Here is a 27,928-nt window from a genome sequence, read left to right as displayed (position 1 = left end):
GGGGCCCTTCATTTTTTTTAGATATCACAGGGGACCCAAGTCTGTCATGTAGGTTGGAAATGTTTACTAACGACTTTGTAGGCTTTCCTCAAGGTGAGAGTTTTATTGGTGATCTTTATTGTATGAAGAATGGGATATCATTCCAGATGTTTGCAGGGCATGGGGTTGTTTCCAATCATCAAGCCTCTAATATACATGGGCATATTTGGCATGTAATAATTTAATGACATTTTTTAAATCTTAATTTCATCCAAAGAGGTATTTTCCACACTTAATATTTATATTGAAATCATTTCTGCATACATAGGGTTTAGTTCAGGAGCTGCTCTTTTCTCCTCTTTTCATATAATGTCTCTTAGAAACTGTATCCTTTAATAAAATATAATATTTCTTTACTTCTGCTATGCACATTTGCTACTGTCCCAAAAAAGTAGAGTAACAAGAATCACTTACGGCTCCATTTAGAACAGTGAGTGGTTATCGCTGACCGCTCTTCAGTCTATTCTGCAGTGATACTCCACCCAGCAGCCTGCAGTTTACATCACTTTCATAATATGCAGACTACAGTGTAGAGCCTGAGATATGCTATGGAGCTCTCTCTGCTTCACAAAGAGAACTCCATGGTTAGAGGAGAGGCCAGTCACATGACTTTGACAGGTCACATGACTGAGCACAATTGTAAAAACATGCTGTGCTTTATAAATGTATGTTTCTTTTTTTTTTTTTTTTTTTTTTTTTGAAGCCAGAATCTGACCACAGTAAGAATAAGTATAAATCAGCACACATATATATATATATAAAATCCTCAGAAATCCCTTAAAGTCTTATCAATATCCTTCCCCTGAAGTACTAATAAAACATATATTCATTGACTTAAACCCAAAATCCGCAATTATAGTGACAAAAATCAAGACCCAAAGAGATTACCCAAAAATAAAAAATATCAAATATATATAAAAGAACAAAAATAAAATAAAGTCCCAATATGCAAAGTGTCCAAACAAAGATCAATTTCTTGATAGGAAGACGCTTCCTACTCCACTGAAGAAGATGCAAATCAATCACAGGTGCTCTTCAAATACCTCAAAAAACAAAATCTCAAAATAGTATATTACCTTTTAAATCCCAGAACTAAAGTGCCACACGTGTATCATGCAAAAAAAAAAAAAACACTCCAGTGTCACAGCACTCATGTGTGAAAAAAAAAAAAAAAAAAAAATTTAAATATCACTGCAAACTATATATAAAGTGCATAATTACCCTAAAACAAACAAATTCCAGCTTGTAATCAACCACATATGTACAGAGTGTCCTTAGATTGGTATCCTCTTGTTCCTCAGGACCTCACAAACAGACCAGCAATCAGTATGTGAATTATAATCATATATAAAATTTATTGTAGCCACTTACATATAAAAACGATAAGATCAGCAAGACAGCATCAAACTCCTCATGCCCAGTATACGATCCCCTTTCCGTGTGTACAGGGTCTCCCGATCACCAGGTAATTCCCCCTTGCTACTCCTATCCAGCACTATCAACTTTGTAGCTCTGGGGGACACCTGAAGTGCACTGTTACTCTCCAGACCTCCAACACACAGGGATTCCAGAATCCAAAATGGCTGCCACAGCACTTCCGGGAACATCACGTGCCCTGGACGCGTTTCGTCTCTTCTGGACTTTGTCAACAAGGATACGGACATAAGGTTCCAGTTCTTTAAGTACCCACTCCTAACCTGGCGGAAATACCTCAGCGGCCATCTTACAAAGTGGAAAATTGAGATGAATGACTACCAAAGCTGATATACCATGCTAGATAGTCCATAGAGGAAGCAATATTACATCCCCACCCCATAGCTCTCATCCCTAAGTTATCCTCAAGCCATACTTCAGTCCCAAGGATAATTATACCACCTGCAGCCATTTTGGAAACTGAAAGAACAATTTTAAATAACCATAAGGTCGGGGGTAACACCACCCCTTCGCCATTGATTACAAAAATCTACAAATAATAAAATCATTCACAAAAATTATAAAATATTAAAGAATATTAGAAGTACATACTAAAAATTAAATTAAAAAAAAAAAATTAAATTAAAAAAAAAAATTACATTTAAAAAAAAAAAAAATTACATTTAAAATTCCATTTAAATTTTTTGGATTTACATGTTTTCAAGTATGAGAATAGATTGTGCTTCAAAACGTTCTTTAAGGATACCGACAAGAATGGATTTATCCCGACTAGTAGTTGTCACCATCCTTTGTGGATTCAAGGGATTCCTAAAGGCCAATTTATTCGTATTATGAGAAACTGCACAAGATTGGAAGACTATATTGCACAGTCGGAATATATTAAGGAACGTTTTGTTGCTAAAGGGTATGATCAGGATTCTCTAGAGAAGATGAGATATGCAGTAAGTAGAAAGTATTTGGGAGATGGGAAGGAGAAGAGAAATATTAAGAAAAAAAGGAGGGAGGGGAAAAGTTCAATGGAATACGCTTTTATCTCCAAATTTAGTTGCCAGTATAGGGAAGTGGAGAATGTCATTAGAAAATATTGGCCGATGTTACATAAAGATGATATTCTAGCCAAGACGCTACCTGAGAAACCTTCCTTTATATATAGAAAAAGTGATAACTTGAGGGGCCTATTAGTAAAAGGGATTATCTCCCCCCCCCTAGAAAATCACGGATGTTTGGATTAACAGGTTTCTTCCCATGTAGGAAGTGTAGGATATGTAAAACGACTGGTATTAAAGTGAAAAAGATCTCCACGTTTAAATCTACAGTTACGGGGGAGGAGTTTATGATCAAGAAGTTTATAACATGCAATATGAAGTATGTCACCTACTTGTTGGAATGTCCCTGTAAAATCCAATACGTGGGTAGAACGAAAAGAGATCTTAAAATTCGACTTAAAGAACATGTGGGGAACATAAAAAAAGGAAGGAAGGAACATAGTGTTTCAAAGCATTTCCGTGATTTTCACAATTCGGATCCTAGTGTTCTGAGTTTTTGTGGTATTGATATTCTTGATACTCATTGGAGGGGATGTAATAAAGTACAGGAAATATCCCGTAATGAAACTTTCTGGATCTTTAAACTTAATACCTTGAAACCTAGGGGTCTTAATATTGATTTGGATTTAAATTGTTTTATTTCTGATTTTGTAATTTTAATTTTTAAAGTTTTTTTTTTTTATAAATGTAATTTTTTTTTTTTTTTTAATTTAATTTTTAGTATGTACTTCTAATATTCTTTAATATTTTATAATTTTTGTGAATGATTTTATTATTTGTAGATTTTTGTAATCAATGGCGAAGGGGTGGTGTTACCCCCGACCTTATGGTTATTTAAAATTGTTCTTTCAGTTTCCAAAATGGCTGCAGGTGGTATAATTATCCTTGGGACTGAAGTATGGCTTGAGGATAACTTAGGGATGAGAGCTATGGGGTGGGGATGTAATATTGCTTCCTCTATGGACTATCTAGCATGGTATATCAGCTTTGGTAGTCATTCATCTCAATTTTCCACTTTGTAAGATGGCCGCTGAGGTATTTCCGCCAGGTTAGGAGTGGGTACTTAAAGAACTGGAACCTTATGTCCGTATCCTTGTTGACAAAGTCCAGAAGAGACGAAACGCGTCCAGGGCACGTGATGTTCCCGGAAGTGCTGTGGCAGCCATTTTGGATTCTGGAATCCCTGTGTGTTGGAGGTCTGGAGAGTAACAGTGCACTTCAGGTGTCCCCCAGAGCTACAAAGTGATAGTGCTGGATAGGAGTAGCAAGGGGGAATTACCTGGTGATCGGGAGACCCTCTACACACGGAAAGGGGATCGTATACTGGGCATGAGGAGTTTGATGCTGTCTTGCTGATCTTATCGTTTTTATATGTAAGTGGCTACAATAAATTTTATATATGATTATAATTCACATACTGATTCCTGGTCTGTTTGTGAGGTCCTGAGGAACAAGAGGATACCAATCTAAGGACACTCTGTACATATGTGGTTGATTACAAGCTGGAATTTGTTTGTTTTAGGGTAATTATGCACTTTATATATAGTTTGCAGTGATATTTACATTTTTTTTTTTTCACACATGAGTGCTGTGACACTGGAGTGTTTTTTTTTTTTTTTTTTGCATGATACACGTGTGGCACTTTAGTTCTGGGATTTAAAAGGTAATATACTATGTTGAGATTTTGTTTTTTGAGGTATTTGAAGAGCACCTGTGATTGATTTGCATCTTCTTCAGTGGAGTAGGAAGCGTCTTCCTATCAAGAAATTGATCTTTGTTTGGACACATTATTTGGACACTTTGCATATTGGGACTTTATTTTATTTTTGTTCTTTTATATATATTTGATATTTTTTATTTTTGGGTAATCTCTTTGGGTCTTGATTTTTGTCACTATAATGACCACAGTAAGGCCATATTGCTGCTTTCTCAAATGAAGCTCCTAGATCAAGAGGGATATTGATAGTTATCTCTGCAGTAAAATGATATGACACTTTTAATGAGAAATTAGTGGCTGTTTATATCTCCAGCTTTCTTGTTATTACTTGTATCATATCGGTGCTAAGAACACCGAACTATTGTGTCACCTAAACTTCCAGCACTGTTTTAGTAACATGTTTAAAGCCCAGCTCTTTTTGTTTTCTAGTACCCCAGAAGTAATAAAAAGAGGCTTTGTGTGCAACTACAACCCTCTTAATTCAGCTGGATGACTGAGGACATACTGTGAGTGTAGGGTATCATGGACCTTTGATAAAGGAATTGTGGGTATAAGCGCCTTGATATGGATGTAAGCTGCTGTACACAAAAAGGTAACCAATATCACCCTCAAATAACAATATATATAACCAGAGTGCAGAGCTAAGAAAGAGAGTAGATGCAAATATACGTATACAGTATGACTCCCCTCTTAGGACGTGCTTGAGCACGATACGCGTCAAGAGGAGCCACACCACGCCGTGACGTCACGCCGCCGGAGCAACGTGGAGCTCCGGCGGCCATCTTACTACATCTGACGGGAAGTCATCATTGATCTCCGTCTGGATTCATTGGTACACCCTAACTTGATGCATCACAATAAAAGATTTTAATACATACTACACTATGGGAGACTCTCTATTACCCCTTGGGGGAGTGCTTTAGCCCACAGACCTGCTCCCTGGATGGACCATTGCAGCACATCTGCCTATCCAGAGGGATACTACTCGCCAGGATCACAGGGGAACCCCTAAAGGGATAAGGACCACCTTTACCGGTGCCATACTACATTACACTAGAGGGAGGATTACCCTACATCTGATGACATCTGGATTTGTTTATACAAAGCGCATATCAATGCGTGTCCGGTGAGTGCACATTACCTTCACCACTATCACACGGATACCGGACCCCTTAGTCATCAGAGCACAAGAGTCACTTTATTCTGGAGTACATATTTGAACTCTTTGCACGATACATATACATACTGTATACGTATATTTGCATCTACTCTCTTTCTTAGCGCTGCACTCTGGTTATATATAGTATCATGGACCTTTCCTCTGACAGGGAGGGGATACACCATGGGGCCCTGCACTCACAGTGTATGGACACAGAGAGCCATATACCGTATTTTTCGCTCCATAAGACGCACTATTTTCCCCCCAAAAAAGGGGGGAAAATGTCAGTGAGTCTTATGGAGCGAATATAAAGCGGCCGGTCCGGTATTTCTGCCGCCACCATGTCAGAATACCGGGCCGGCCGCTCAGCTGTTCTCTCCTGCAGGGCCTTACCTGTTCCTCGCTCCAGCGCTGCACAGTCTTCCCGCGCTGGCTTCTGTGACAGCCGGGTGCTCACTGCTCATGTGCTGCGCTTTGTGAATGATCCGGTGTGTTCTGGGACACATGACAGGTTCCAGAAGGCGCCGGGCCATTCACAAAGCGCAGCGCTTCTCGCGCATGCACAGTGGGCACCCGGCTGTCACAGAAGCCGGCCCGGGAAGAAGGAAGGAAGGACAACTCCACGGAAGTGGGTGTCAGGGATCTCCTCGATCCCCGCCGCGATGGGCCCGGCGCAGGCGCACTGCTCCACCCAGTACACGGGCACTAGGTCCGGGCCGGCCGCGGCGTTCGAGTTCGCGCATGCGCAGTAGAAGCCGCGGCCGCCCGCTGGGCACCAATGGCAGCGCAGGGCGGGATATTTAAAGGTCCCTGAGCTGTCATTTCGTTGCCTTCTGGTCTTACCTGCTTCCTGTGTTCCTGTACCTGTGCCTAGTAAGTTATTTGACCCGGATTACTCTTGACCTTGCTGATTTCTCCTGCCCAGACCCTTGCTTGCCTGACCTCTCTCCCTGGATGCCCCTTATTAGATCTGACCTCCTGTTGCTGACCTGGCGTGTGACCCGACGATTCTGTGCCTGTTCCCTTGTACCTTACCGTCCTCTACATTATCGACTCGGCCTGTCTGACTACGCACTTGCTCCGCCATCCATCCATCCACCCCATCGAGGTCTCCCGACCTCCTCACATCTGGCTCTCCCTGGTTGGAACCCCTGGCGAACACCACTACCACTGACAGGTGTGCTCAGTAGAGGCGACCTGGTCTCGGGGTACTACAAGTCCATCCCCACCATCAGGGGCCCTGGTGAACAAGTACCCTGGGGCTTAGACTCCGCACTCTGCGCGCGCCTGACCAGTGGAGTGCTAGTGGTGCCGCTCGGCGGTCCCTCACAGTGGGAGCGGGTACCTGTCAAATTCAGGTACCCGCTCCCTCTCCCTCCCCAAAGGTCAGCAGTCTCTGGTCATCCCCTGCACTGTCTGCAGTCTCTGGTCATCCCCTGCTCTGTTTGCAGTCTCTGGTCATCCCCTGCTCTGTTTGCAGTCTCTGGTCATCCCCTGCTCTGTCTGCAGTCTCTGGTCATTCCCTGCACTGTGTCCGCAGTCTCTGGTCATCCCCTGCACTGTGTCTGCAGTCTCTGGTCATCCCCTGCAATGTGTCCGCAGTCTCTGGTCATCCCCTGCACTGTGTCCGCAGTCTCTGGTCATCCCCTGCACTGTGTCCGCAGTCTCTGGTCATCCCCTGCACTGTGTCCGCAGTCTCTGGTCATCCCCTGCACTGTGTCCGCAGTCTCTGGTCATCCCCTGCACTGTGTCCGCAGTCTCTGGTCATCCCCTGCACTGTGTCCGCAGTCTCTGGTCATCCCCTGCACTGTGTCCGCAGTCTCTGGTCATCCCCTGCACTGTGTCCGCAGTCTCTGGTCATCCCCTGCACTGTGTCCGCAGTCTCTGGTCATCCCCTGCACTGTGTCCGCAGTCTCTGGTCATCCCCTGCACTGTGTCCGCAGTCTCTGGTCATCCCCTGCACTGTGTCCGCAGTCTCTGGTCATCCCCTGCACTGTGTCCGCAGTCTCTGGTCATCCCCTGCACTGTGTCCGCAGTCTCTGGTCATCCCCTGCACTGTGTCCGCAGTCTCTGGTCATCCCCTGCACTGTGTCCGCAGTCTCTGGTCATCCCCTGCACTGTGTCCGCAGTCTCTGGTCATCCCCTGCACTGTGTCCGCAGTCTCTGGTCATCCCCTGCACTGTGTCCGCAGTCTCTGGTCATCCCCTGCACTGTGTCCGCAGTCTCTGGTCATCCCCTGCACTGTGTCCGCAGTCTCTGGTCATCCCCTGCACTGTGTCTGCAGTCCATTGGTTCAGAATATTTTTTTTTCTTGTTTTTCCCCTCTAAGGCTGGCCATACATTATACAATTATCTGCAGATTTTTGGTTTAGATTTACCAAAAACCATATAATAGGAGGACAAACCTAAACAACACTTTCAGTTGTATCCAATTAGGCAGGCCCTTGCACTACATAGTTGAAGGTAAATCTAAAGGAAATTGGGCAGAAAATCTGCAGATAATTGTATAATGTATGGCCAGCCTAAAACCTAGGTGCGTCTTATGGTCAGGTGCGTCTTATGGAGCGAAAAATACGGTAATATGTATGTTAAAGTAAAACTAAAGGCAAAACGTTTTTCATTTTGGATAAAGTAAGGGAGGTCTATAACCCCTGTAAGGTTTATTTTTGCCATCCGTGTCCCACTAGAGAGATTTCTCTTCACTTTCTATTCCATAGCCAACACAGAAAGTGAGAGAAAATCCCTCTAATGTTAGGGAATCCCTGGTTATCACCAGGGTCGCCAAAACTTGTGTCCCCTTTGGAAGACCACCAATTGGGGGCAACCCAAAATTTGGGATTTTATTTTACTCTCATTTTCATTCATTAACAGGACAAATAGGTTGAATCTCTCTAATGGGAACACAGACAGCAATAAAACTGAATGATATTCTAATCCCTCTCCACTCTATACAAAAAAAAAAAAATTATACTTTAAGACAACTTTATCTCATTTGAATCAGTGATGATCTGTGGTTATTAATATATTTGTAAAAATCATACCAACATTTTTAACCTGCATTGAATAAAGTCATTTTTAGATAGTCCAAGTGCTCTGGATATTAGTTGTTTCTTTTTTTTAACTTTCTTTTTTTTAATAATATTTTTAGGAAACAAAATACAGGTATAATAAGCTGCATCAAGGTCTAATCATCCAATAATGAAATAGAGTGGAACAAACATCCTAACATCATATGACACAATTATAGCGAAGAGATTGAACAATGCAAGCATATAAACCATGCATCATTGGTATTAAAAAGAAATACTCCAAAATCCAGAAGTAATACAAAAGTGCCAAAGCATGACTGTCATTATTAAGGCATATATATGGGTGGGTGGGGGGTAGGCGATTAAGTCTTTTGCAGCACAAGTCATGCAATGAAAGTGGGTAAAGAAAAAGAGAGAGAGAAAAGAACAGTAGAGAATTAGAAGAAAGGTAAGGGGAGGAGGGGTAGTGGGGATACAACCAATCCTGCCCTACTGGTCAATCCCACGCATCTCCAGATGAGCAAGACACTGAGAAAGTATATCTACTGATAGGATTATAAATCTAAAAGATGCCAGGGACGTCAGATTTTATTAAATTTGGATACGGAATTGTGAATTTGAGCTGTCAAATACTGCATATTGTGAACATTGTAGATGCCTTTGTAAAGATCAGTTTGGGAAGGTGGTAGTTGTTTCTACTTTAACATTATCAAGCATTTATCAATGGTTAGATTATGATTAATCAATTTGACTGCCGATTTAGCTGTGTTACGTAAGGGGTGTCCTAGGAGAAAGTAAACTGGATCTAAAGGAATTGGCGATTCAAAAAGAGATTCTAAAAGGGCTTCTGTAGATTCCCAAAAGAGACTTATTCTAGGGCATTCCCAATATAGCCTCCCTACAGACTCACTGCATCTCCAACAAGCGGAAGATAATATTGGATTAATATTATATTAGATTTCAGGTATAAAAGGTACCAATGAAACAGAATTTTGCATTGGTTTTCTTTATAGAATGTACATAAGGACATTTTATTGGCATAATTCCAAATGTCTTCCCATTCTTCCATTTCTAGAGTCTGTCACAGGGTGCTCTGCCATCATTTTTCTTTATGCTTTAAAAAAAAGGACGGAATTAAAAATAACTTCCCCCTGCCCCATCATTATTGGGAGAAAAAATTAGCAGTACTTTCGTCCTCCTTCACATCCTATATCGACTGGTTCAAAATGACAGGTACATTTTGAAGAAATGATGGTAAGCAGGAAAGCTGCAACTTTACAATACTTCTGTATACAACGGTGAGTTTCTAACTACAGTTAAAACAAAGTAATTCTTCCCTGGGGATGTTTCCTTTAACCACTGTTAACACATGCAATTCACCTTTTAAATATTTATAAATACATCAGATAATGTCAAGAGAGTAAGCTCAAAATGGTTCTAAGCTGCTGAAGACATCTATTGCATTTAATGTTTAAACTGGGAAAAGAACAAAAGTTTCTTTTTCACTTGAAGGCTCAGATCTCACTCGTAATTCACTGATGGCTGCTGTCTGTGACTTTGCTGTTTAGACTTCACAAACATTCAGAGCGGTCATTGCTGCTGGAAAGAACAATAGCTGGATGTGTGAAATTAGATAGTAAAGTAGAACTCCACCTTTTGAGCCAAATATAATATTGGAAGACAAGTTAGCGAAATCATAAAATGCATTAGTTACCTCTTATGTTATCATTTGCATTTATAGTCTTGATGTTACCATGAAAAAAGTTTGATAATTTAAATGGCAGCTCATCAATTTATATTTAAAAGAAAAGTGAAGGTGGGTAGTTCACCACAGGTCTATTAAATAGATTTCACTTCATAGCTCTGGCGTTCAGGTAAAGGGGGAATTTAAACATGCTTTCAGCATATCGATAAGTAAGAAGACTCAATGTCATACATTTAGGAGTATCTATTGAAGCTGTGCAGCAGATAGAAGTTCAGGCTACCGAAGGCAAAATTTTAGATTTAGGGTGGAGTCTAGTGGTCAACCTTTGAAATCCTATATGTATTGGACACTACAACAATGAGATCTCTCTTCCATAATACCTATCTAACTGAGCTTGTTTTGTGTTCCTGCCCCTCTTTGCTCATTCCAGTTCCCCCTGCTGAATCCACCATACTATAGCATGATTTATAAATACCATAGGGATATTGGGAGACCCTGATAATGATCACATCAGGTGTACAGGCCCAGGAGATCAAAGAAATGGTCAGTTAGAGTTGCTTCACACTGGTGCAATGCAATAAGACATTATAAAACACGTATTTTACAGTGTGTTATTGTAAATGAACTGTGGTGTATTACGGTAGCATTCTATTTGACTATTACCCTAGTGCACTAACATAATGCACCCTAGTACACATGCATTCTAATGCACCACAGCCCCCACACGTAAACAATCAGTTTCTTGAATTGCAGCTCAATCAAGAAGAAAAAAAATGTTTCTTGATACATCGATTGTAAATCATAGTGCATGTCCAACGCACATGTGTTAAGACAACACACTGGTGTGAACTGGCCCAGCTCTTCAGCATCAATCAAAATCTGAAATATCAGTTTGCATAGACTGACCTTTCCTTGAAGGCAACCTATCACAAAGCAAAATATCTGTGTGATTATGCCTTCATGGAAGCCGCTATTTCTTGTCCCATGGGCTGAGTACTAACTCTATTAACAGGTAACTTTTAGATTTGCAGCTAACTAGTCTAGTCAGTATGTGGCATGTACTTTGAGGAATGGGTGTACAGTGAGGAACAGAAGTATTTTAACACCCTGCGATTTTGCAAGTTCTCCCACTTAGAAATCATGGAGGGGTCTGAAATTCACATTGTAGGTAATTCCCACTCTGAGAGAATTAAAAAAAAAACAATTCAGGAAATCACATTGTATGATTTTTAAAGAATTTATTTGTCTTGCACTGCTGAACATAAGTATTTGAACACCTAAGAAACAGCAAGAATTATGGCTCTCAGAGACCTGTTACTGTGCCTTTAAAAAGTCCACCTCTACTCCACTCATTAATCTAACTTAGTAGCACCTGTCTGAGCTCGTTAAAGACACCTGTCCACCCCACAGTCAGTCAGACGCCAACTACTACCATGGGCAAGACCAAAGAGCTGTCAAGAGACACCAGAGACAAAATTGTTGACCTCCACAAGGCTGGAAAGGGCTACGGGGCAATTGCCAAGCAGCTGGGTGAAAAGAGATCAACTGTTGGAGCAACTGTTAGAAAATGGAAGAGGCTAAAGACGACTGTCAGTCTCCCTCGGACTGGGGCTCCATGCAAGATCTCACCTCGTGGGGTATCACTGATAAGAAAGGTGAGGAATCAGCTCAGAACTACAAGGGAGGAGCTAGTCAATGACATGAAGAGAGCTGGGATCGCAGTTTCAAAGGTCACTGTCGGTAGAACACTACGCCGTCATGGTTTCAAATCATGCATTGCACAGAAGGTTCCCCTGCTCAAGTCATCACATGTCCAGGCCTGTCTGAAGTTTGCCAATGACCATCTGGATGATCCAGAGGAGGCATGGGAGAAAGTCATGTGGTCAGATGAGACCAAAGTAGAACGTTTTGGTCTAAACTTCACTCGTCGTGTTTGGAGGAAAAAGGATGAGTTGCATCCCAAGAACACCATCCCTACTGTGAAGCATGGGGGTGGTAACATCATGCTTTGGGGTGCTTTTCTGCAAAGGGGACAGGATGACTGCACTGTATTAAGGAGAGGATGAATGGGGCCATTTATGGTGAGATTTTGAACAACAACCTCCTTCCCTCAGTCAGAGCATTAAAGATGGGTCGTGGCTGGGTCTTCCAACATGACAATGACCCGAAGCACACAGCCAGGATAACCAAGGAGTGGCTCCGTAAGACGCATATCAAGGTTCTGGAGTGGCCTAGCCAGACCTAAATCCAATAGAACATCTTTGGAGGGAGCTGAAACTCCGTGTTGCTTAGCAACAGTCCTGAAACCTGAAAGATCTAGAGGAGATCTGTGTGGAGGAGTGAGTCAAAATCCATGTTGCAGTGTGTGCAAACCTGGTCACGAACTACAGGAAACGTTTGACCTCTGTAATTGCAAACAAAGACTTCTGTACCAAATATTAACACTGATTTTCTTAAGTGTTCAAATACTTATGTTCAGCAGTGCAAGACAAATAACTTCTTTAAAAATCATACAATGTGATTTCCTGAATTTTCTTTTTAAATTCTGTCTCTCAGAGTGGGAATGCACCTACAATGTGAATTTCAGACCCCTCCATGATAAGTGGGAGAACTTGCAAAATCATAGGGTGTTCAAATACTTCTGTTCCTCACTGTATTAATCATAGCCTAATCGGGTGAGTGTTTTGCTTCATGACAGAATCCCGTTTAAAGGTTCTTCTACACACTTGAGGTGACATTTAACCAACACAGTGAACAAAACACTTGTATGAAAGTCTGACATCGAATTTATTATGAAATCTGTTCAGTTTGCCCTGACAGATAATCAGCTTCTTTTCTGGCCATATTTAGGGTTCAAACTGCCTTAGGCATTTATAAATGATGCCTCCTTTCACAGATCTTCCCAATAAAGAAGGTTGCATAATATTAAAGAAAAGGAAAAAGTGGACTTGACTTTTGGCACATCCCTAGGCACGAGCCCAAATTTGTAGGATAAATACATCCCTGTTTTAATCCACTGTCTAAAAATTTAAAATTGAAATCTAATACCCTTTTCTTTCATCATTTTTATAAATTCGCTCCATTGTATTTTTAATTTTCAGCAACTAAACAATGATGTCACATTATGGGTGGATATAATGGCCCATTTCTACAAGGAGTAACTTTTTGTACATAGATTTAAATATACAGACACCAGTCATTTCAGGGGATGCTGTAAATCCTGTATCCCATAATATTCTTCCAGTTCAAGGACATGTAATGACAGACCAAATTAAATTCTAGATTATATGGTGTACATTTTATACCTGGGACAGTTGCATGTAGTACACCTCAAGCAGCATACAGAAAACAAACCGCAAGTTGCACGTCCAATCCAGTTGCTTTAATCTACCTTTCACAGAAAGAATTCACTTTTTCTTTTTTTTTTTAAATGCTGTGTTTCATATATGGGGCAGAGATGAACTATATTTAAACATGTTTGCAGAAGTAAATAACACATTGTAGAAAACCTTTTTATATAAAAAATGATTTTAATATCCTGTGTTAGTAGTGGGGTATAATTATGTAAAATGGTAAAATGACTTGTGAAAAGTGAACATTTTTGGTTTTGAAATGATGGTGTTAACCCATACTTGTGGAGTAGAAGATATGTGATTTGTGGAGTGGTAATAGCTGGTGAGCTGCATAAATGCACTATATTGCCAAAAGTATTGGGACGCCTGCCTTTACACGCACATGAACTTTAATGGCATCCCAGTCTTAGTGCATAGGGTTCAATATTGAGTTGACCCACCCTTTACAGATTTAACTCTTCTGGGAAGGCTGTCCACAAGGTTTAGGTGTGTGTTTGAAAATGTTTGACCATTCTTTCAAAAGCGCATTTGTGAGGTCAGGCACTGGATACGCCCGTTCCTAACCCCGGAAACCACTAAGCAACTTATTCACTCCCTTGTCATATCACGCGCTCGTCTACTGTAACTGCCTCCTCATTGGCCTACCTCATCGCAGGCTATCCCCCCTCCAGTCTATAATGAACGCTGCTGCCAGACTCATCCACCTCACTAACCTTTCTGTATCCGCCACCCCTCTCTGCCAATCCCTCCACTGGCTCCCAGTTGCCCAACGGATAAAATTCAAAACACTAAGAATGACATATAAAGCCATCCACAACACTGCCCCAATTTATATAAAGCTCCCTTATCTCCTCCTCCCATGCTCATCTCCAAGACTTCTCCAGGGCGTCACCCATCCTCTGGAACTCCCTACCCCAATCTATCAGACTATCACCTACTCTACTTGGCTTTATGTTAGGCGATCACTGAAAACCTATCTCTTCAGGGAAGCCTATCCCGCCCTCTGCTAATTCTGGAATCCTCTACTCTTCCAACCACTCCATCCCCCACAGTTACTACCTACTGTACCGTTCACCCCTCCCTCCTAGATTGTAAGCTCCAAGGAGCAGGGCCCTCAAATCCCTCTTCTATTGAACTGTATTGTTACTGTATTGTCTCCCACTATAATGTAAAGCGCTGAGCAAACCATTGGCGCTATATAAATCCTGTATAATAATAATGTCAGACAAGAAGGCCTGGCTTGCACTCACCGCTCTAATTTATCCCAAAGGTGTTCTATCTGGTTCAGGTTAGGACTCTGTGCAGGCCAGTCAAGTTCCTCCACCCCAAACTTGCTCATCCAAGTCTTTATGGACCTTGCTTTGTGCACTGATGCGCAGTCATGTTGGAACAGCAAGGGGCCATCCCCAAACTGTTCCCACAAAGTTTGGAGCATGAAATTGTCCAAAATGTCTTAGTATGCTGACACCTTAAGAGTTCCCTTCACTGCAACTAAGAGGCCAAGCCCAACCCCTGAAAAACAACCCCACACCATAATCCCATCTCCACCAAATTTTACAATTGGCACAAAGCAATCAGGCAAGTACCGTTCTCCTGGCAACCACTAAACCAAGATACATTCATCAAATTGCCAGACAGAGAAGCGTGATTGGTCATTCCAGAGAACACGTCTTCACTGCTCTAGAGTCAAGTGGTGGTGTGCTTTACACCACTGCATCCAACACTGCAAACTTGGTAATGTAAGGCTTGATTGGGGCTGCTCGGCCATGGAAACCCATTCCATGAAGCTTTAAACACACTTTTCTTGTGCTAATCTGAAGGCCACACAAATTTTGGAGGTCTGTAGCTTTTGACTCTACAGACAGTTGGCGACTTCTGCGCTTCAGCACCTGAATCCAATGATTTAAAGGTTTGTCCCAATACTTTTGGCAATATAGTGTATGTTTTCTAGGCTACTTTAGTGCATCTGTTAGCAAATATACAAGTAAATATAATGCAGGCCATACATAGGTTAACTTCTGAACAATTTGTCGATAGCAAATTTTGTGCGATTTGTAATCTGATGGTGCCTCCAATCATTACGAAATTCGATCAACCAAGCATTCAATTTCATCTCATGTTGCTATAGAAAAGACATTTTGTGTCTGGACATTTTCTTTTCTTTACAGGTCACAGCTCATGTGCATTTCTTTTTCGATTATATTTCCCACACAATTCTCCTATCATTGATTAGAAATTCATTCAGTTTTCAAAAAATTTCCAACATGCCCAACCACTTAAATACAATGGCTGCACAAAAGTTGTCATTCAAATTCGAACGGAAATTCATAATTATGATTTCTCGGAAGAAAATTTGTTCAGAATTCGACCCATGTATGGCTGGCTTAAGGCCTTGAATTTTTTCTTTCTAAAGGTCTTTTTAAAGTAGACCTGTACATACTCAAAAAATAAGGCTTTGCTGCCTTATAGGGAATCTAAAGAATTGTTAAAACTAAACTTCAGACTGCCCCCACCAAACTAATTGCTGGCATAAAAAGTTTATACTCACCTAAACTGATGGTCATCTGACAGTCTCAAGGCTTCTCTTTTTTTGTATGCGGGATGTGCAAATCTCAAATGAGAGCCCAAATTGTTTTCAATTGGAAATTGATATAAATCGAAACTCTTACTGTTTTTCTGATTCTGAAGAAATCAGTAAAGATAAGAAATCTGACTCTGTAGTAATATTAATATGCTTTCACTAAACCGGAATGCTACATATACAAACTATCTACAGTCACAGGAATATAAGACATACAGAGTACTACAAATATGCATACAACACACATTGACAATAGTCCGTATATTATAGGGACACACTAAAAGGTTACTTAGTTTCCGTTTTAACTGGTACATGGTGTCCAGCAAACAGGACTCCAAGCATTTCAAGTAATTGCAAGAGACCAGGTTCTTTGTATTGTTTTTCTCTTGTAACGTGGCTTCTAGTGCTACCTCTTGGCAGAGTTCCCTCTGTCAGCGTGCTTTCCTTGGTCTTGTGGAGTCCCCCATTTAGGATGTACTGCTGACCTTTTATTTAAGTTTATTAACCGTTCCCACATGGGTGTAGCCCTTTTCCAGTTCCTACCTATATCAGTTTCTATGAAGGAGTATTTCTTACTCCAAACTCTAGATGGTACTGTAATATGATACACACCATGTGTCATATATGACAGGCTGGGCTATTGTTGACTCTTATTTATATAACTTGGTTCTAGTGTTTTAACAAGACCTCCTCTAAAATAAACGGAATAGCTAAAAAATGTCTGCTCTCCTGGCCAATAGTTTACATTGTCCAAATACAATACCACAATAGTATCTATTTACCTATTCATTTAGAGAACAGCGCAACTAGTCTTGTGCAAAACTTTTCATCATCTAGCAATACAGGAGTGACAGCAGAAATGGTATCTGTTTAAAAAATTTCCACCAGAAACCTGAACTGATGGGGACAATTCACAAAATGGTATCTTACCACATCCAAGTATGCGGTAAGATACCTCACAGCGTATTTTTAATTTTTTTTGTTTTTAATATTCACTAAGAAACACTACTAAAATACTGCACAAGTTAGTCATGCCGTATTTTAGTAGTGAAAACAAGTAATGAGTCATCTGTCAGCGGGTTCCCCCAAAGCACCTTGTCCCCATGTTGATGGGGACAAGGGCCTCTTCCCCACAACCCTGGCCAGTGATTGTGGGGGTCTGCGGGCCAGCTCTTGGACAGCCCCCCATGTGAATGAATATGGGGTACATGACCTCCTTTCTCATTCACCAAGGAAAAAAAGTGTAGTGTAAAAAAAAAAAAAAAAAAAACAGGAGGCAGTTTTTGACAAGAGACAGTATCTGACAGCTGATGACTAAGGATGCGGCAGCCACCTGCTTGCCAACCATGACAGTTACTGGTTGTTAAGGATGCCGGCGGACACCTGCTCCTTAACAACCAGCACATACCGCATGCCTTGACCACTGCTGAATTACTGCATGCATTTAATTATTTCTGTGAATTGATTTTAAGGTCTTTTTATGCAGTATTTAACAAAGCGTTTTTGCTATTTGCGGTAAATACAGCATACTAGCAATAGTGAATTGACATTTTCAGTATCGCATGCGGTATGTGGTCACCTGACCGACATAACGCATGCGATAACCTTTAGTAAATTGTCCCCTGAATGTGTGTGTGTGTGGGGAAGAGTCCTCTGCAAAGCTGAATTACAGTTTCCCCCCCACCTGAGAATGGTACCAGAACCTAGATAGTAGGCTTAAAGTGATAGTAAAGGTTAAATGTTATACGTCCCTTACCACCTCTTTTTCAGTCCCCCGGTTTACGAATTTAATGTGTTCTCTGGGACGTTTCGTATTGTGAAAAATTCGTAAACCTAAACGCGGAAATTCATAGGAATGCATTGAAAACCAATTCATCTGTTCTGGAGGTCAGAAAAAAGTAAAAAAAAAAAGTCGCCGTCACTATAGGTCAGTGCCGGTTTTAAATGTAATTGCCGACTTTTTCTTCACTAAAGCCCAGAGAATCAGCTGTCACTTTACTCCGAGCTAAAAGAAAGAAAGTTTCCTTTTAGTTATTTCCCCGAGTTAAAAGAAACAATTTTTCCTTTTAGTTTCTTTTCTTAGATAAAAGAAACAAAGTATCCTTTAGCTCCGGGGAAAGTGACAGCTAATTCTGTGAGCTATAGTGAAGAAAAAAAAAAAGCCGGCAATTGCATTTAAAAATAAGCATTGACATACACTTCGTATTGCGAAAAAAATTTGTAAAAAATTTGTAAACTGAGGCATTATTTTCAATGGATTTTCATTCGTAAACCGATAATTACATTAACCGAGGTGCTCGTAAACTGAGGTACACCTGTATATGTTCTATCCCATAGACAGCTTTATTGTCATTCACTACTGCTAAGTCACAGGTGTTGTCTACTGTACGTATAGGTCTTTATCTAAACTTAATGCTTTGTTTTATCTTTGAATATAGTAGACAGTTAATTTCTTTTGTTTGACTAATATTTTGGAGAGTTTGTCTAGTCTTTTTAGATTAGAAAGAACACAAAAATGAACAAAATTAATTTAATAGAGTTCTGTTTTTATTGTAGGATCAATAAAATATCTCTACCACATTCTATCCAAGACAAAAAGAAACAAAATTCCTTTTTTCTTACAGCTGCTGGAAGAGCTGAACTGCTGAAGATAAACTTACGAGAAGTTGAATTGGATTCTGGAGTAGATTTGGATGTCATTGCTGAGAAAATTGAGGGGTATTCTGGTGCCGATATAACTAATGTTTGCAGGTATGATATGCATTGCTTAAAATTCTTAGTTACAGAAAGCAGAGACAGTGTGATATTTTTAAAATTTGAATGACTGCATGTGAGGTAAAGAATGTTTAGGAGATGTTTGGACTGAGATTAGAAATTCTAGAACTATTAGAGGTGGAACTTTTCCAAGATGGCTGACAGACCACTACTCAACATTCTGTTCCAGCATCGGGAGTGACCCCAATACCTGCAACACCTTCCTAAGCTGCCCATAAAATTGCAGACATGACTAGGGGGTAAACAATCAGCACTTCACGATAAGACTCAGTTATCTGGCCCAACTCCACAATAGACATAGCCATGGCCTACACCTAACACTTAATATGGCAACACAGATGGAGCAGTAGGTAACTCAACATGATTTGTAAACTACTATGCTTGTCATTACAACCTGCCAGTTGACTTTAACATAAAAAATAGACCAACTACAGAAGGACTTGGGGCTTATCCGAATAGAACTGTTAGGGGTACAAACTTTGGGAGCTGAAAAGTTGTTGAGGGTAGGAGCGTTGACTTTATAGTTTTTGGGTAACACATTGTAGATGCTGAGATTTGTTAAGGAAAAGAGTTGAGGGGGTAAAGAGTTGTAGAACAAATTGTGTAGACTGAAAAAAGTTGTGAAAGGGGCAGAACGTGGGAGTTCCATGAAAGTTAAAGGGAACAAAGTGTGTATGTGTGGTTGGGGGTTTGCTAGAGTATAGCTAGTCTTTAAAGCCTATTTAAAATTACATATTTAGTTAAGGCTACCTAGTATACAGGGTGACAACACTGCTGTGAACTTTCATTACAACATTGTTATCCTGTTAAAGAAAGTCGAAAAAATGAGGATCTGCTGGCAATATTAACAGGTAGTAAAATTTATAAAATGTATGTAATATTTGAGGACCACTCTAAAAAAGTAGATGGCCAAGAGCTAGACACAAGGTGATTTAATATGCACTATGTTCATTTATAATTTTCCTTCATTGTAATGCACAATTCATTTGCCTGTTTAACGCTAAAGGTAAAACCTCACTGGATAAAACAGAAATCTTTTGTTAATAATTTAGTAGTCCATTTAATGTCTTGAGCACATCTGCCTGCACAATCATGTGTTTTAGTTCCTTAGAAGTGTAATTACAAATTTTAATATCTCAGCCAGTATTTTTGCAGATTTATTTAAGTTTTTTTTCCTGACACATACATTAAAGCAGAAGTGCACTTTCAAACATAGTACGTTTTATCCATTTTGTCTTCCCATCTTACCCACAAAGGCTTTTTCTTTCATCAAAAAGTACGGGTAATAAGAAGGTGGTACCATTTTTCAGTACAGCAATACAGTTACACAAAATGTGCATGGCATAGAACATACAAAGATATCTGGTATGGAATAACATTGTAAAGTGGCTATCCTTTAGGTTTTACCAGGAGTGTATGGTTTGTAGGTATCAAAATGTAATAACTAAATGGATGGATAGAAAATAAATAAGAGGGGGCGGGAGGTATGGATAGCTGGGGGAAGGGGAGGCAACTGGGCATTTGGACTTCTGAGCAGAGTTAGCATGTCGGAAGACCACAGTCAAAATTCTTAGGGGAGAAATGTAGTGCCCAAGGTTCCCAGGTTTTTTTTCAGTGCTATTCTTTCAGTTATTTTGGACTTTTGTTTTTCTTAAGACCATGGTCTGAGACAACAAACAAGAGATCCCTGTGCTCAAATCCCAACAGCTAGTGCATGCATTTATCCATCAGGTGCTAAAGGGGTGTAACCACATATTAACACTAGAGATTCTGAGGACCCTCTGCACACTGGTATATACCCTTTCAAGCAGACTATGCAATGAATAGGGATATTTTGTTCACACATATTGCAATACATGCTTAAGCTGGCCAACTGCGTCAAAGTAATCCCTCTATGGCCAGTCCTACTCTGCTCTGCCTACGCAAATGCTACTGTGGACACAATGCTAGCATAGGGGAAAAGACAATATGGGGAGAGCTACAAGGATTACTTTGACGCAGTTGGCCAGCTTAAGCATGTATTGCAATATGTGTGAACAAAATATCCCTATTTATTGCATAGTCTGCTTGAAAGGGTATATACCAGTGTGCAGAGGGTCTTCAGAATCTCTAGTGTTAATATGCGGTTACACCCCTTTAGCACCTGATGGATAAATGCATGCATTAGCGGTTGGGATTTGAGCACAGGGATCTCTTGTTTGTTGTATTGTTGGGTCAGTAGCCAGACCTGTACCTTGTAACTCTCCCCATTGTGTCTTTTCCCCTATGCTAGCATTGTGTCCACAGTAGCATTTGCGTAGGCAGAGCAGAGTAGGACTGGCCACAGAGTGGATTACATTGATGCAGTTGGCCAGATTAAGCATGTATTGCAATATGTGTGAACAAAATATCCCTATTTATTGCATAGTCTGCTTCAAAGGGTATATACCAGTGTGCAGAGGGTCTTCAGAATCTCTAGTGTTAATATGTGGTTACACCCCTTTAGCACCTGATGGATAAATGCATGCACTAGCTGTTGGGATTTGAGCACAGGGATCTCATGGTCTGAGACAGTCACACTTTTCAGAAAAGGATTTGGGTCTTCCATGATTTGGCAATAGTTTGTTTTGTGGCAGTAAACAGCTGGTTTTGAAGCTTAAATTATTTATCAATATCTGTCAGTTTGAAATGTGGTACTTCGTTAGGACCTTTGCATTTGTGGTAGCCCCAAAGTGAATATATTATGCTATATAGTTTGGCTCACAATTTCTGTGCCATAGGGCGTCAACCATATGAGAAGACATGTCTCTGTTTTCATGCATCGTTGAAAGCAGACAGATGGGTAGTATAATGATTGCTAGGCGACTCGGAACTATGCACCAGCATGTAAGTTCTTGGTAGTTGCTTTGTAGGGTAAGAGCTTTGTGCGAGCAAGCTTTACATAGTGCTGACGACACGCAAGTTTATCTCTCGACCCCTCGCCTCACCCCCTCAGTCTCAGCCCGAATCACAAGCCTACTGAACGACATATCAGATTGGATGTCGCTCCACTTCCTTAAACTGAACCTCTCCAAAACCGAGCTCCTAGTCTTCCCCCCAGCCTGCACACCACCCCCCAATGACTTTTTCACCACGTCCAACAATTCCACCATCAGGCCCGCCTCGAAAGCCAGAGTACTAGGTGTCATTCTACACTCCAATCTATCCTTCCTGCCCCAAGTCCATTCACTAACAAACTCATGCAGACTCCACCTCCGCAACATCGCCAAAATACACACGTTCCTAACCCCAGAAACTACTAAGCAGCTCATCCACTCCCTCATCATATCACGACTCGATTACTGCAACTCTCTCCTCACTGGCCTGCCTCGCCACAGACTATCCCTGCTTCAATCGATCCTGAATACGGCAACCAGACTCATCCACCTTACCAACCGCTTCCAATTCCGCCACCCTCCTCTGCCAATCCCTCCACTGGCTTCCGATTGCCCAACGGATCAACTTCAAAATCCTAAAACTGACGTACAAAACTGTCCATAATACTGCCCCAAACTACATCACCGACCTAATATCCAAATACCACCCAAAACGCACCCTCCGCTCCTCACAAGACCTCCTTCTCTCTAGTTCCCTAGTCTCCTCCTCCCATGCCCGCCTCCAGGACTTCTCCAGGGCGTCACCCATACTATGGAACTCCCTACCCCAATCCATCAGACTATTACCTACTCTCCTCTCCTTTAGGTGCACCCTGAAAACCCACCTCTTCAGGGAAGCCTACCCCACCCCCCGCTAATTCCCGACCTCTTCCACTCTTCCTACCACTCCACCTCCCAGGGCCCTCGAACCCCTCGTGTATCGCATTGTATTGTTATTGTACTGTCGCATGTTTTGTCTCCCATTGTAATGTACAGCGCTGAGCGAACTGTTGGCGCTATATAAATACTGTATAATAATAATAGTGAGACAGATTTCATTTGTCTTCATCTAGTATAGGGTCAGGATCAGTTAATTTATAGTCTGAGGGAGTGGGGTCATTTTTGCACTGTAGTTCGAATATTTATTTATTTTATTTCAGGTACTTATATAGCGCCATCAATTTACGCAGCGCTTTACATATATATATTGTACATTGACATCAGTCCCTAACCCCCAAGGGGTGTACAATCTAAGGTCCCTAACTCACATTCACACATACTAGGGACAATTTAGACAGGAGCCAATTCACCTACCAGCATGTCTTTGGAGTGTGGGAGGAAACCGGAGTACCCGGAGGAAACCCACGCAGGCACAGGGAGAACATGCAAACTCCAGGCAGGTGGTGCCGTGGCTGGGATTCGAACCAATGACCCTTGTACTGCCAGGCAGACGTGCTAACCACAGGTTGTTGTGGTAATGGTTTTGAAATGCTTGTTTGTTTGAAAGTAATGTTTGACCTGCAGGTAGCTCGGTATTTTAGCATTTGTGAGCTTATGTTGGTACCTCAAGTGCTGAAATGTTATGGGTTCATTGGATGTAGTTAATTTTGTACAAACGGGTGAGGCCTAAAATTTGAAGAGTCCAAGAGTTGCAAATCCTGGGAAGTAAAAATATGTGGGAAAAGTAAACTTCCAGAATATTTCACTCTGTACTAAACCCTATAGGAGTGACTGATAATTTGATTGGGTAAATGGGGGCATCCAAAAGCTAGTTGTGTATGGCCAAGGGGTCACAGTTTACAGCTTCTAGTGCCACTTATAATGCTGGCATTGTATTTTGCTAATAGAGCTCTTTGTGCCACTTGAAAACATTTGTTAATCAAGGGAAGACTAGACAACATTTTAGTTCTGGCTTAAGTCATGATGTGAAAAGGTAGTCGCAGTTTGCCATATTGCCAAATGAAGCAAGAAATCTGCCTTTACAGGATTCAAAAGATATAGGAAGGGGCATTTACAGGCAGGTTCCAAAAATAACAGAGTAACATAGGGAGGACATTTTAAAAGCAGCTATCCCTTCCTGTCATGAGAGGTAAGTGTCCTAGATTCACAGTAACTCTCTAAACCTAAGTAAGTGGGATGGATAGTTTGTTGCACAGAATGGGAAATAACTTGTTGAAGTGATATTCAAATACCAATGGAAACTCCCTTATTTGTGTGAGACTTCTAAAGATTGAAACAATGGAAATGGTAGAAATTTGTTGAGTATTTTGGATTTAGAGAAATTTATGTGTAGCCCTTAGATGTTGGCAAAATCCGTAAAAGGGAGGGATTAATACAAACAGCCGCTAGCACAAAAGGACAACCCTCTATATCCTCAGTAGTAGTAGTAGTAGTAGTAGTAGTAGTAGTAGTAGTAGTAGATAAGAAAAAAGCAGCAAAAAAAGTGCAGCGCTAGTGAAAATAATGTGGAACAATAAAATAGTAGAAAATGACTCTCTCCGCTTTCGCGTTCTACTGAATGAAATAAATAATTGGTGACTTGAGTGAACAAACAGCTACAAATAATGCAATCTAAGTGAAGTGCTCTTTATCGGTGCTAAGGTTATGTAAAAAACAGAATAACATGCATGAATATAGTGTAGTGCTGAGATTGCAGCGCAATGGTAACAAATATCGTGACTACAGTGAAACAAATCAACAAATATGGCAAATCCAAAAAAATTCAAAGACCAATAATCAATATTGTAAAAAGTCCAAAGAAGATCGTGACATCAGGTGATAAGTGAATCTGTGATAAATTTCTTCTTTATAATGCACTCACCAGAAGCGCATATAAAATGCGCATAGAAACAGGTCAGCCTGTTTCAACGTCGGGCACAGTTAGATGAAATGTGAAGCTGTCATGCACCAGAAGTGGGAGATGTCTCCAACAGAACACTTAATCCTCGGCATGAAAATTAGCCACACCTTGAAGGGAACAGCGTACTCCACAATCTCCCCCTTGCGCTGATGGTCTTCTTCATTCTTCACTGGCCATTGCACAGTAACTTACATTAGACTTCTATAGAAGTCTATGAGGAGCCACCATGCAGACACAGCAGCTTTGTGAGAGGGATGCAAACATTGAAGGCTTTATCTACAATTTTGAGGTATGAATACATTTGCGGAGGGTTGAATAGCTTAGCTCAATGGGGTAACTGTAGGCAGTAACATTATTTGTCTTACAGGGGAACCTTGCCTTCACTATATCTGGTCTCCCACATTACACACAACATGGAAATGCAATTATTTTAGTAAATATATACTGTTAAATACCTTTTCTCATCAGCATTTAGAGCAGTCTTGTGACTTCTATCAGTGTCCAGCAGAGCACTGGTTAAAGCTTGTTGGAGGAGTTTTCATTTTGCTCTAGAAGAATGCAGAACCGCTGACCTGTCTGGAAAGTGCTGATTGGCCCTGTGCTGATCACATGCTCTCTCCCAGGAAAAAAAAAACCCTCTGTGGCAATACACACCAAACTGAGCATGTGCAGAGTGACTCCACATGATATGATCTTATCAGGAGATAAGAGGAGGACACTGGAAGAAGGGGAGGAACAGAGAAGTTAGGATCAAACATCCTTTTTACACAATGCAGAGGATTAGCCCCTTAGGTTCCACAGTGAGTATAACAGGCATGCTTTACTGCATATACAGACTGATTTTACTGTTGTGGGTTTAGAGACGCTTTAACTTCAATACAGGCTTTCCACCCGTTTCTATAGGTGCTCACCTCCACCATCACAGGAGTGAGCTATCAAATGTTCAGCTCAAAGCTACTGCATCAGTGGGGAGAGAGTGTATGTGAGGAGGCTTTAATCCAAGAAAAAGCTCACTGTGATGGTGAAGGTGAGCAGTAATGACTAGGCCTCACTTAGCAACATCTTAGCAATGTCCTGGAAGTATTCCAGTCAGGCTTCAGGAGGTACGTACATTGCCTACACCTATAGAAAGGTCATCATTTAACTTTAGTCAGAGCTGCACAAGTTGTTTTGTTTTATTTATTCACAGATGTCCCTTTATCTGCATAGGCAGTTTTTTTGTAAAGGTGAATTAACTCTTTAAACTGCTTAAAGCAGAACTGTACTCACCAGCCAGTTTTCAACTCCAGCGATGACAGAGCTGTCTCTCACCACATCTGCTGGAGCTGCCATCTTCTCCACCACTTCTGCCGAGTCCCACATTGCTTATGTCCTTTCCTTCAGTGGTCACTTCTGATGTATTCCCAGCATTCTACAGATGCCAGAGATGATCCATTTTAAAAATTGCCATGGGAGGGGGATCTGCTATTAGCAAACCAAAAGTGCAAAGTATGTTAGGCAAACAAATATTTTTATCAGCTAGCAATAAAAAAAAGTTTGGTTTTTAAAATTACACTTTTCAGTCCTTAAAGTGTTACTAAACCCAGAACCCTGCATTCACTACATCTGGACTCACACAGTACACAGAACATGGAAGAGCAATTATTTTAGTAAATATAAACTGCTAAATACATTTTCACATCAGCAATATATAGCAGTCTTGTGATTTCTATCCATGTTCAGCAGAGCACTGGTTAAAGCTTGTAGGAGTTTTCTTTTTGCTCTAGGAGAATACAAAATCCCGGACCTCTGTCTGGACAGTGCTGATTGGCCCTGTGCTGATCACATGCACTCTCCCAAGAAAAAAAAAAACCTCTCTAGCAATACACACTAAACTGAGCATTTGCCGAATGGCTACGAGTTCAGTCTGTCTTATTAGGAGATAAGATGTGGACATTTGAACAAGAAGAAGAGCAGAAAAGACAGGATCAAATGGCCTTTTTGCACAATGCAAAGGATTAACCCTTTAGATTCCAGAGTGAGTATAACAAGCATGCTTTACTGCATATACAGACTGATTTTACTGTTGTGGGTTTAGTAACACTTTAAGAATGTAACTACAGCTGTCATTTCACAATTTGCTGTATCAGACGTTTAAAACAGTCCTTTTTTTTTTTTTTTTTTTTTTTACCTAACTGTGCTGTTCGTGATATGCAGATTTAGACTTTTTGTGAGAAGTCAGTAAGCCCTCATCTCCATCTCTAACTTGCATACATTGCAGCTTATATTCTGCTAACTGCTGACATTTTCAAAGAGCAGTGATTTTAACAGGATCTTCCTGTTATTGCAGTAAATTTAGGAGGTCAGGCAGGTTTCATATTAGTATCAGCCCCAGCTTCAGTAGCTGAGGAAAAAATTAAGAAGAGATTACATAGAGCTCTAAACAGCTCTTGTTAAAGCTGCATCCTCTTGTCACATAACTTGGCCTGAACTTTAACATAAATAGATTCAGGGTCATTCCAAGACACCAAGTGCTGTAGGTATTTTGAAGCTATCCAGCTTCAGCTGATTTTGCAACCAACTCTACAATGCATTATAAACACTACTTTATCTCTGTGTTGCACGTTTTGTAGCAAATTACATTTTTTATTTTATTTTTTTTTTCCAGAGATGCCTCCATGATGGCCATGCGCCGGAGAATCCAGGGCTTAACTCCAGAACAGATCCGTGCGCTGTCAAAGGATGAACTACAGATGCCTGTGACAATGACAGACTTTGATTTGGCATTAAAGAAAGTCTCAAAATCTGTTTCTGCTGCAGATCTAGAAAAATATGAAAAATGGATGAGTGAATTTGGTTCTGCTTAATATATTTGAGCGGGTGTGTGATCTAATACACTGGTACCTTGTGCAGGTTTTATTTTCCTCCCCTTTTGATATTGGCTGATCATTCTTCCCATTATTTACTTAAAGACTTATACTATGTTTCCTCCATGGCGCAACCTCAGAAGATCCTTTTTTATTTTTTTTTTGTAGAAAATAAGATAATTGTTTATTAAAATGTGACTCATTTTATTCCTTGCTGTTTTAGACTTTACTGAAGTGAACAGTGGGTGTATTTTATCTAATGTGGCTGTGTTGATTGTAGCAATGGTATTCTTGCTCTCATTTTTATAGTGCAAAGGAAAAAAAAGAAACGGAAAAACAACAGTTATAAAGGACTTGAGCTCAAATTTTGGAATGTGAGGCCCCCACTAAGTCAATATACATAAATTTCTTTTCAACTTAAAGTTTAAATGTGGCCAAAACTATTTTTGGACATTTGCACTGTAAAAATAAATGACCACTAATCAAGTGT

General features: G+C 40.7%; 1 protein-coding gene across 1 annotated transcript in view; it reads left to right on the top strand.

Annotated features, from left to right (window-relative positions):
• KATNAL1 (katanin catalytic subunit A1 like 1) overlaps positions 1–27,645 on the top strand; it is a 174,534-nt gene extending 146,889 nt beyond the window's left edge. The window contains exons 10-11 of the mRNA XM_089656145.1: positions 18,688–18,814; positions 27,240–27,645. Coding sequence (XP_089512271.1) covers positions 18,688–18,814; positions 27,240–27,438 — 326 coding nt within the window. The 3' untranslated portion in view covers positions 27,439–27,645. The remainder of the gene's footprint in view (positions 1–18,687; positions 18,815–27,239) is intronic.
• Positions 27,646–27,928: the final 283 nt, after the last annotated feature.

Source organism: Staurois parvus, unplaced genomic scaffold (assembly GCF_062004578.1).
Source record: "Staurois parvus isolate SC_StPar_1 unplaced genomic scaffold, SC_StPar_1.0 ptg000891l, whole genome shotgun sequence".
NCBI lineage: Eukaryota > Metazoa > Chordata > Amphibia > Anura > Ranidae > Staurois > Staurois parvus.
The sequence above is the reverse complement of the archived record's forward strand: the minus strand, read 5'-3'. Positions and strand labels throughout refer to the sequence as shown.